We start from the raw sequence: 12369 nt of genomic DNA, 5'->3' as shown, positions 1-12369 counted from the left end.
CCCAGACTCTGAAATTAATTTCCTCTGATTGTGCTTGTAAAGCCCGCCTAGCGTGTTTGACAGACAATTAGAAGGAAGCAGGTCTGGTGACGTCATTAGATGACAAGTCATCAGCCGGTTTCCTTAACGGGAGCATGGCCAACTTTCTTTTGACATTTGTGCTGTCAGTGTTCTGCAACATTGAGGTGTTGCAAACACTGAGAAGCACTGCACAAAAGTGCATGGCTGCACCCAGGTTCTCACATGACACAGCACACAGGGAGGTCCTCTTCCCTTCCACAGTATCAGCTGTGGCTCAGTGGGTAGCACACTCGCCTCTGAGTTAGAAGATGGTGGGTTCAAGTCCTACTCTAGGGACTTGAGCACATAAATCTAGGCTGATACTCCAGAGCAGTGCATAGGGAGTGCTGCACTGTCGGGGGTGCCGTCTTTCGGGTGAGATGTTAAACCGAGGCCCCGTTTGCTCTCTCAGGTGGACGTAAAAGATCCCATGGCACTATTTCAAAGAAGAGCAGGGGAGTTATTCCCGGTGTCCTGGCCAATATTTATCCCTCAATCAACATAACAGAAACAGATTATCTGGTCATTATCACATTGCTGTTTGTGGGAGCTTGCTGTGCACAAATTGGCTGCCGGGTTTCCCACATTACAACAGTAACTATACTCCAAAAGTACTTAATTGGCTGTAACACACTTTGAGATGTCCAGTGAAAGGCGCTATATAAATGCAAGTCTTTCTTTCTTTCCCATGGGCGGAAGAGACCTTCCTAGGAGATCAACACAGTGTGGTGGCACATTGCACAGGAGGGCACAACCAGGGATGTGGTCAGGAGGATCTGGATGCAGTGTCGCAAAGCTTCCAATGCTCTCAGTAGATCATAAAACGTTAGTACAAACCCATACTTAACCTCATCCTGCTGTGCCTCTCATCACATCCCCATCACTCTGCCTTGCCTACCCTACTCCTGCACATCCTTACTCACACCAACTAACCTTGCAACTCCACCCATCCCACTCTATCTACATTATCACATCCTCATCCTAGTACAATCATACCAACTAACAACACACAAGGGTAGCCACTTGAGTGTTTTATGCAATATTCATGTAAAGTTTCTGTTAATGTGGTGTCAAACATTGAAACCTTTATTTTCAACACTTTTGTGTTCTTAGACAGATTCGTGTGCACCTTTGGAAGTGGCTCAGTGAGTTGCAGTGAATGGTGAGAGATAACGGTATCCCCACAATGCTGATGCATGTGAAAGGAATGGCTTGGTCATTGTAGGGATGCCTAATGGTGTTGGTGTGGGGTGGTGCCAACCTGGCCCCCCAGGCAGCAATGTGCTAGGGTGCTGATGCCCTGTGTTTTGTGCAGCATCCGTTGATTGCGGAGAAGATAGGTGTTGTTGTTGGTGCTGCTGGTGTGCCTACTGATGCTGGTATGCCTGCTGATGCTGGTGTTGGGGCCGATCGTGATGGGATTCTGAGGGCCAAGATGAGAGAGTATAAAGTGCAGCAATGCTGATGGAATAGCTGGTCGGTGAAGTAGAGATGACAGAAGCGATCTGTCAATGATGGGAGAGATAATGAGGTCCAACTGGATGGAGACTTGTGTAAAGACTTGCAGCATTCTGAATCTGTAATGGAAATGCATATAAGAGAAGCTAATAGATAAGAGAACATTTCTCAATCAACTGGGAGCTTTGACTTGACATTTGAAGCCGTCAACTCATCAGCTGATTTAATGGCCACTGACCTCTGCTTCACTGACAAGGTCTAGGTACAGCGGGAAACCGTTGGGCGACCTGTCAAATTCAAAAAGCTGGGAAAAAAGCTATTGTTAAGTGGCTGTAAAAGGGCCACTAATGCTTTTAATTCGCTCCCCCGCTGCTGCATGTCAGGTCTGCTCAGCACTGACAGAGCCGACATTGGGAAAGGCGCGTAGCGGCGGGTTCACAGCGGGGCCCAGACCCACTGGGGAAAAAAACACTTTCCCACCTGACTTGTCACTGATCGCGCCTGCATAAAGGAATGATAAAGCTGATGAAGACTACAATAAAAGATTCCATCCAATCTGTTTGTGCTGAAGTAGTAAACATTCAGGTATTTAAACTATAAAATGTGACTTTAATCTTTAATCTGCTCTGTACAGGTGGTGCTGGAACTTTCATCACAATTGCAGTAAATCATCTTCACAGCCTACTTGTCCTGTTTATAACACACTTTTCAGTTCAGTGGGAAAGTACCATGGGCTAGACTTTCCACATTTTTTGCATGCTTAATTAACGCCCACTTAACGTCAATTTTACCGCTGAAATAATGTATAACGCCCATATATCGCCCATTTAGCCACAAAATGGAAACTGATGGACATTTTTCAGAAACTTATCGCCGAGCGTTACTTTCCCCATGTGCTTAACGCTGGGAAAAAATAATACTGCCCGCCCACTTTTTTGGGGCGGAATCATCAGAATGGGCGAAATCAACGCCCATAATATCGGACAGCGTTACTTTCCGCACGGAATTAACGGCAAGATTCAATAATACCGTCTGCCCATTTTTTTTTTGTCGTAAAGAGCAAATTTGGCGAAACTAACAACCAGGAGATCGCCCGCAATCACTTTCATCACCTCGCACACATATCGCTCACAATATCGCTCGCCCAAAAAACCGCTCAGAAAAAGTGGAACTGTTCTGAACTAAAGCCAGCGGTGTGGCTGCCATTTTTAAAATCGCAGGTCGTTTCATTCTAAAGGCTGCTTCAACTTCGGGGGAATTTGCATTGACTCTGGATTTCTTCTCCGGTGAAGTGACCATCTCCACAGACATATTTTCAGACTCTGGACTATTGGGGGTTTACTCGAGGTGTATTTTAGTGAGGAAATGATTGATTCTGATCAATCGCTATTATACTTTGATTGCAATGGGGCCAGCCATTTCTCAGTCTGCATCGATTAATACGCAGATGCTGCAGAGTGCAGATGGCTCAATGTGTGATGCACATCATTATGTCCCCAATTTAAGACGTGCAAGAATGAGGAGGAGGGCCAGACCATACATACCCCGCACGTACAGGGAAAGGAGGTCTGACTTTGACGTTTCAGACCACACCTGTCTTCGGAGACTACGCTTCCACAAGGTGGTGATCAATGAAATATGTGAGCTCATCAGGCCACATATGTAGCCTGCCATCAGGACATCAGTGTCTGTCGAGGTCAAGGTCACCGCGGAACTGTCTTTCTATGCGTCCGGTTCCTTTCGGGCCTCCGCGGTCGAGATTTGCCCTCTGTCTCACTATGTCACACATCGCTGCATTAGATAGGTCACGGAAGCCCTGTACGCGAGAAGGATGGACTTTATCAGCTTTCCCATGACCACGGAGACTCAGTCTGACAGGGCTGGAGCATTCTACCGCATTGCTAAGTTCCCCAGGGTGCAGGGAGCTATACAGTGCACTCACATCGCCATGCGGCCACCTTCTCAGGACCCAGAGCGTTTTCGTAACAGAAAAGGATTTCGCTCCCTGAAGGTCCAACTAGTTGTCGACCACAACCAGATCATCATAGCAGTGAATGCCAAATGTCTGGGCAGCTTCGATGAGGCTCACATCGTGCGTGAGAGTGCTGTCTCTGACATCTTTAAGAGTCAGCCACAAGGACAATGCTGGATGCTTGGTGATAACTGATATGGCCTAACCACGTGGCTGATGACCCCCTTGCGTGACACCCACACCGAGGCCGAGAAGTGATATAACCAAAGCCCAGAGACACACGCAATGTGGTCCACAAAATAATAACTGTGCTTAAGCAGCGCTTCAGATGCCTGGACCACTCAGGAGGGGAGTAGCAATACAGCCCTGAGCAAGTAGGTAAATTCGTGGTCGTGTGCTCCATGCTGCACATCTGGCTATCAGGAGGGGCCAAGAATTGCCAGAAGGGACTGATGCTCCACCTCAGGAGAGAGAGGAAGAGGACGATGGTGGGCTGGACATTGATCTAGGGCCAGACAATCAGGCTGGCTATGCAACCATGCCCATGAACTCCTCTAGACCGCAGGAAAGGGCCCATGGTGGCTACATAGCTGCAAGACTCTTATGTGTGGAGCTGATATCTGAATGATTTGCCTGAAAGAACGTTGCTGTGAGTGACAACACTGACACACTGCTGTGTGTGTGCAGCTCAGACATCAATGGTGCCGATCATCTTGGTGGCAGTTAAAGTTTACATTGATTGAAGTTAAGTTTTATTTAAACCTTTCATTTTAAGGAATCACCAGTGTGTAATGGTGCTGCAATCTGAGACAATGCGCAACAAGGTTATGTTCAATAAAAACATTTTTATACCAACATTGGTCTGAAATCATATCACAGGCAATAACACACAACCCCTGCCCACACCCCACTTTTTCCACCATTGACATCAATCAAATGTTCAACATGTCCAGCAACACAGAATACAAAGGCAAAGCAGGAGGGTGGTCCCCTCCCCCCATACATTACAACTAATTGCATTCACCCAGATGGAGAAAGTGACTTGCACCTCACTTTCCTTCCCCCCTCTCCTTCTTCTCCCCACTTCTACCCCTTCCCCTCCTCGCTCCACGGCGCCTGGCCGAGGAGCTCCTCAGGCGATGCCTCATTGTGGGGGGATGAAGGCAGAGGCGGTGGTTGCACGGGTACGGGAGCGGGGGGGTGCCGAGGGTGGAACATTCTCTGATGCAGAAGCAGGACCTTGGTCGTTGCTCTCATCTGTCGTTCGCAGTGGTCGTGCGGAACCTAGGGGTGGAGTGCCGTGCTCTGGGACCACTGGGAGGCTTGTGCCAGCAGTGTTCCTGGCTATCGCCTCCGCCATCCATGGAATGTACTCAGTCATGGTGGCCAGCTGTCGGGATATGCCCCCCAATGCTTCAATGAGCTGGTCACCAATGTCTACAGTCCTCCTGGACAACTGTACCATCTCTCAGCTCTCATGTGGTGCTCGTGGACCAGACCTGCTGCATCCACGAAACCTCCGCGGGGTCAGCCTCATCCTGGGGACAAATGGGGTGCCCTGTGGCGAGGTGCTTGGGCCCGGTACCTCCAGAGTGGAGGCGGGAATGACTGGAAGACCACTAGATGGCCTTGGGTTGGAATGACTTCTGGAGTGTGGTGATGCAGGTTCCTCGAAGTTGGTGCTCTCATCCGTGGAGAACAGACCCAGCTGATTGACGGGTGAGAATCGGAGCTCCTCAGCACCAGATGTAGGATCGTCCGGAGAATTGGGTCCCGCGCCCCCACCTTCTGGCCTCTGTGGTCTTGCCTGGGGCCACGCTACTGGCTGAGCTGCAAAGCACAAAGGAGAAGGGGGTGCTAGGGTCACAAGGTGAGTCCAACGCTACACACAGCATATGCATGACAAAAGGACTACCGCTATCAAAATCATCACAGGCATCATATTTCATGACCATCAACACATTTGCATTGCAATGATTTTCATTAGGCCAGCATTATTTCTAGGATAATTTTAGAAATCATCTATCATATATGATTGTTCGGATATGAGTGGGTGTGACATCTATTGACTTTACATGATGCAATGGTGTAAGCTTTACTCACGTGACATCACGTCAGGGTCTGCAGATGCTTCCGTGGCTGTCCGGGTGTGCTTCCCCATGAGTGCGAGCACCCGCTCCTCCGTCTCAGTTATGTCGCTGGGGACTGCTGGCCCCCCACCCGTTCACCTCTGCATGGACCTCATCGTCGATTCTTCTGTAAAAGATGACAGGATGACATGGCATGAGATCATTGCGTGATATCATTGCTAGGTACTGTCACAGAGACTGATACAACACATAACCGACAGATGTAATCATGCTTATTATGATAATTATCATTCTTTACCGAAAGACGTGCAGAGTGACCGCAGTCTTTGAGTAAAACATTCCTGGTAAAAGTGCAAGCCCTCACATCTGCTGATAGTCACTCATGACTGTTACAAATCAAATTATATAAATACGTAAGTACATGTAAATAAATATAATACTTACTCTTACGGATTCCACAAGGTCGTTCCATCGTTTGTGGCATTGGTTGCCCTCATGCACCTCGTTGGTCGTCGACGAGACCACCTCTGCTATCTCTGTCCATATCTTCTGGTAGGCCTTTGGGGTGGGCTTCCCACACCCTCCCTGTGTCAAATCACCCCAGTGTAACTCGACCTCCTGCAAGAGGGAGACATTTGCCTCGTCCGAGAACCTCCTCGCTCTTTTGCACCCTCCAATGTGCTCCTCTCCCACCTCACTGCTTTCTCCAGCGTCCGTCTCCACAGCGTGCTGTGATGCCTCCTCCTCTCCCTCCATTATAGGGCAAATTCGAGCACATATGTGGCCGGTAACAGCTAATTTTTGTTTTCCTATTTGCTGTGAAGCTCTAAAGTCTCCCTCCTTCCTCCCAAAGCAGCCACACCACACCCACATATGCCTTCAGTCCCTCTCACTCTGTCTCTTCTTCTGCGCATGTCATGATGACCCTTGACCTCCTGAAACACGGGAATCAAGCGTTGCCAAGCTAAGGACAGCGACACTTTACGGCAGAAAGTCAGCGAGATTTAACGCTGACGCCCATTTCATATCGCTCGTGATAACGCCCAATTTCAAAAATGGAGACTAGGTGCTTTGAGAATGGGTGAGAAGCCAGCGATCTGAAAACCCATTTTTTCCGCCCACGCCAGAAATAACGCCCATTTTTGGGCAATAAGCACAAAAAAGTGTAAAATCTAGCCCCATATGTCTTGAATGAAAAATTGACACAGATGAAAGATAATGATATGATAAATTGTGAATCGTGTACATTTATGTTAACAAAGAGGTTAGACTCCAAAGCAATATTAATTTTGCTACAATTCGTTTTTTTCTGACTAATCCTCTGTGAGTTAATTGCTGTTTATCGCTTTGTTAATATATATTTTATAGAAATTTCCAGGTGCTTGCTGCACATAAACATCTGAGTTGTTTCAGTGAAGAACTCACCTGGAGCTTTGTCCTTTGCAAGTTTAGCTGTAAATATACAAAAGAAAAGAAAACCTTTAAATTTCAGGCATTGTTAAATAGAAGCTGTTTTTTTTTGTTCCTCAGCATAATTATTAAGTGGTTGATAACCCTCCCATTGACAATAATATGATCTAAATGTTGTAACTTCATTGCACATTTTCAAATGCTGGGTTGATTTGAAATACTGAAGCAATTCTTCAATTAAGACATAAGTGGTCCTGAAGGGGTAATATATGCATCGTATCAGTGAGCATCAAATCAGCTAAGTGAATAAAAGCGGTCATAGGAACAGGAATATGCCAATCAGCCCCTCGAGCCTGTTCCGCCATTGAATTTCCTCAATTCTACTCCCTCTGCTCTCTGGGTATGACGGCAGGGTTTTACATTAAACATCACAAGGGCTTCTGATAAGTAGGTCCACAAATGCGTGAGTGTAGTCTAATAAGTGTATCACACATTATGTTGCAAGATTTTGGTACTTTAAAACATTTATGTTTATGTAAATATTTATATAGTACTGAGATATAAGGGCCAGTTTTCTTGACCTTTGCAAAAAGGAAGACGCATTCCCTGTGTGGAAAGGTCTGGAAAACAGGAGCAGAGACCAATTACATTGAGGGGAGGTGGGGTGATGAGGGACAGAGTTGGGTTTGTGGCTGCATTCGTGGGGAACAGTTCCTCAGGAGCCACCCATCGTTTGGTACCTCACTAAGTGACTATTCTTTATGTGTGTGTATAGGAAGTATGATAGTTATTCAAACTTGGAGGAGGAAAAAAGCACACAGCCAACACTGATCCTGCTAATATACAGAAATAAACAGATGTGATCAAGAACTCTCAGTCTGCTATTAGACACTCACTGCATCATTAGGCTCAAATTAAACAAGTTGCATGAACATCTAGCAGTGGCAATTCATCAATGGTGTCTAATTTATGTTAATCCATATAGACATAGACCACAAATGTCAAAGAAAAAGTGCCAGAGATCTTCAATTCCAGATCATAACAGGTGATCAAAGAGCAATCTTACTGCCTACTTCTACATCTGTAATATCGCATGTCCTTGCCCTCTGCCTCAGCCTATTTGCTGCTGAAACTCTTATCCACACTTTTGTCACCTCCAGACTCAACTATTCCAGTGCACTCCTGGCCGGCCTCCCATCCTCCACCTCCACAAAATTCTGCTCATCTAAAACTCTGCTGCCCATATCCTATCCAGTCCGAAGTCCCGCTCACCTATCACTGCCATGCTTAACCTCCTCCAACCGTTAAATAAGAACATAAGAAATAGGAACAGGAGTAGGCCTTACGGCCCCTCGAGCCTGCTCTGCCATTCATTAAGATCCATGCTGGTCTGATCATGGACTCAGCTCCACTTCCCCGTCTGCTCCCCATAACCCCTGATCGTTTCAGAAACTGTCTATTTCTGTCTTAAATTTATTCAATGTCCCAGCTTCCACATTTCTCTGAGGCATCGAATTCCACAGATTTACAACCCTCTGAGAGAAGAAATTTTTCCTCATCTCAGTTTTAAATGGGCAGCCCCTTATTCTAAGATCATGCCCTCTAGTTCTAGTCTCCCCCAATAGTGGAAACATCCTCACCTTGTCAAGCCCCCTCATAATCTTATATGTTTCGATAAGATTACCTCTCATTCTTCTGAATTCCAATGAGTAGAGGCCCAACCTACTCAGCCTTTCCTCATAAGTCAACCCCCTCATCCCCAGAATCAACCTTGTGAACCTTCCCTGAACTGCCTCCAAAGCAAGTATATCCTTTCATAAATATAGAAACCAAAACTGCACGCAGTATTCCAGGTGTGGCCTCACCAATACACTGTACAACTGTAGCAAGACTTCCCTGCATTTATACTCCATCCCCTTTGCAATAAAGGCTAAGATACCATTGGCCTTCCTGATCACTTGCTGTACTTGCATACTATCCTTTTGCGTTTCATGCACAAGTACCCCAAGGTCCCGCTGTACTGCGGCACTTTGCAATCTTTCTCCATTTAAATAATAACTTGTTCTTTGATTTTTTTCTGCCAAAGTACATGACCTCAAACTTTCCAACATTATATTCCATCTGCCAAATTTTTGCCCACTCACTTAGCCTGTCTATGTCCTTTTGCAGATTTTTTGTGTCCTCCTCACACAATGCTTTTTCTCCTATCTTTGTATCATCATCAAACTTGGCTATGTTACACTTGGCCCCTTCTTCCAAGTCGCTTATATAGATTGTAAATAGTTGGGGTCCCAGCACTGAACCCTGCGGCACCCCACTAGTTACTGGTTGCCAACCAGAGAATGAACCATTTATCCCAACTCTCTATTTTCTGTTAGTTAGCCAATTCTCTATCCATGCTAATATATTACCCCCAATCCCATGTACTTTTATCTTGTGCAGTAACCTTTTATGTGGCACTTGTCAAATGCCTTCTGGAAGTCCAATTACACCACATCCATTGGTTCGCTTTTATCCACCGTGTTCGTTACATCCTCAAAGAACTCGAGCAAATTTGTCAAACATGACTTCCCCTTCATAAATCCATGCTGACTCTGCCTGACCGAATTTTGCTTATCCAAATGTCCTGCGACTGCTTCGAGATGTCTGCGTTCCTTCAACTTTGGCCTCTTGTGCATTCCCCAATCCCTCATTCAACCACTGGCGACATGTCTTGAGCCATCTAGACCCTATTCTCTGGAATTCCCTCCCTAAACATCTCTACCACCCTTTCCTTCTTTAAGGCCTTCCTTAAAACCCACCTCTTTATCCAAACTTTTTGTCACCCCTCCTAATATATATTTATTTGGTATAGAATCCATTATTGTCTGATTATAGAAACATAGAAACATAGAAATTTACAGCGCAGAAGGAGGCCATTTCGGCCCATCGTGTCCACGCTGGCCAACAAAGAGCCACACGGCCCTTGGTCAGCAGCCCTAAAGGTTACATATAAACCTATGAACAATGACGGAAAGGCAAAGAGCACCCAGCCCAAACAATCTGCCTCACCACAACTACAACACCCCTTCTACTAAAACATTCTACATTCCACCCCAACCGGAGCCATGTGATCTCCTGGGAGAGCCAAAAAACTGATAAAAACCAAGGCCAATTTAGGGAGAAAAAATCTGGGAAAATTCCTCTCCGACCCATCAAGGCAATCAAAACTAGTCCAGGAGATCACCCTGGCCGTATTCTATTCCCTGCAGTACTTACCATTATATCTGCTCTGTCCTACAAAAGGTCATCCAGTCTAATCCCAATTACCAGCTCTAGGTCCGTATCCCTGCAGGTTACGGCACTTTAAGTGCCCATCGAACCACCTCTTAAAAGTGGTGAGGGTTTCTGCATCCACCACTTTTCCAGGCAGTGAGTTCCAGATCCCCACAACCCTCTGCGTAAAGAAGGCTCCCCTCAAATCCCCTCGAAACCTTCCACCAACCACCTTAAAAGTATGCTTCCTCATAATAGACCCCTCCACCAATGGAAATAGACCCTTACTATCCACTATGTCCAGGCCCCTCAATATTTTGTACACCTCAATGAGGTCTCCACTCAACCTCCTCTGTTCCAATGAGAACAAACCCAGCCTATCCAATCTGTCATCATAACTAAGATTCCAGGCAGCATCCTCGTAAATCTCCTCTACACCCTCTCGAATGCAATCACATCCTTCCTATAATACGGCGACCAGAACTGCATGCAATACTCCAGCTGTGGCCTAACCAAATAATTATACAATTTAAGCATAACCTCCCTGTTCTTATATTCTATGCCTCAGCCAATAAAGGCAAGCATTCAGTATGTCTTCTTAACCACCTTATCCACCTGACCTGCTACTTTCAGGGATCTGTGGACAAGAACTCTGTTGTGTATCTGTAAAGCATGCACTCCCATGTTTTGCCACCAGGGAGTGCATCCCCTGAAGTCCCAAGGGATCCCAGCATCCCTTGGGAGCACTGTATAAAAGCCGGCCCCTAAGGCCTGTTCCTCACTCTGGAGTGTCTTAATAAAGACTGAGGTCACTGTTAATTTAACCTCCATGTGCAGTCTCATCTGTGTTAGGAACACAATACACTCCAAGGTCCCTTTGTTCATCTACACTATTAAGTGGCCTACCACTTAACGTGTACACCCTTTCCTTATTAGCCCCCCAAATTGCATTACCTCACACTTCTCTGAATTAAATTCCATTTGCCACTGCTCTGCCCACCTGACCACTAAATTGATATCCTCCTGCAGCCCATGACTTTCCTCGTCATTATCAAGCACACAGCCAATTTTAGTGTCATCTGCAAACTTCTTAATCATACTCCCTATATTCAAATCTAAATTCTATGAAACACATTATCTATTAAAGGCACTAAATATATGCAAGCTGTTGTTGTTCTTGTCATGTATCTTACATTATTATACACCCATCTCTTGACCAGCTGTGGCTCGAAAACATACGCTTTAATGAAGGATCTGTTGGCACCCGAGAAACCAGCAAGCAAGTCGTTTGAAGAATTGAGCACACTGGTAAGAGACCACCTGAAGCCAGCGAGCAGCCTACACATGGCCAGACACAGGTTCTACAACTACAGACGCTGTGTGGGCCAGAGCATACCCGACTTCGTGGCGGAACTGCGGAGATTGGCTAGTTTATGTGAGTTCTCCGATGAACTGAGGAGAGAAATGCTGAGGGACTTTTTCATTGAAACATAGAAACATAGAAATATAGAAAATAGGTGCAGGAGCAGGCCATTCAGCCCTTCTAGCCTGCACCGCCATTCAATGAGTTCATGGTTGAAGGAATAGGCTATGCAGGCATATTCCGAAAGCTCATAGAGACCAAGAACCTGACCTTAGAGGCAGCAGCACTGGTTGCACAGACATTCTTGGTAGGGGAAGACGAAATGAGGTTGATTTACAATGCAGGTACGACAACGAACAAAATATCGGAACAAGACGTTCACGAAACAAGCTTCTACCCCCACACACAGACAAAACCGGGAGAACAGGCTCTCGACAGCAGGCAGAAGCCATCGAGGGCCACAGGAATGGCCGTTCACACATCATCAACCCACAATGCGAGCAATCAACTACAAACTGAGAAAAGCTCAAGAGAGATCAGCCAGGCGCAGCTCATTCTTTGGGAACACTTTAAACAATAGAACAGGTTGGTGCTGGAGGTGTGGGGGTGGGCAATCATCAAGGGAATGTCGATTTCAGCAGGCTGTTTGCAGAATTTGTGAATATACAGGGCATTTGGCCCACATGTGCAAAAAAACGGCAGCTTGGCTGGTATACGAATCGAATGGGTCGGAAAGCGGACCAGAAGATGGTGGGGACAGT

The 12369-nt window shown here is 46.2% G+C and overlaps 1 protein-coding gene across 1 annotated transcript in view; it reads right to left on the bottom strand.

The window, feature by feature from the left end:
- Positions 1-12369, bottom strand: part of LOC139266620 (triadin-like) — a 563562-nt gene that overhangs the window by 259521 nt on the left and 291672 nt on the right. The window contains exon 19 of the mRNA XM_070884212.1: positions 7006-7032. Within this exon, the coding sequence (XP_070740313.1) occupies positions 7006-7032 (27 nt within the window). The remainder of the gene's footprint in view (positions 1-7005; positions 7033-12369) is intronic.

The sequence above is a fragment of the Pristiophorus japonicus genome, chromosome 7 (genome assembly GCF_044704955.1).
Source record: "Pristiophorus japonicus isolate sPriJap1 chromosome 7, sPriJap1.hap1, whole genome shotgun sequence".
Taxonomy (NCBI): Eukaryota; Metazoa; Chordata; class Chondrichthyes; family Pristiophoridae; genus Pristiophorus; species Pristiophorus japonicus.
This window is presented reverse-complemented; position numbering and strand designations above follow the sequence as displayed.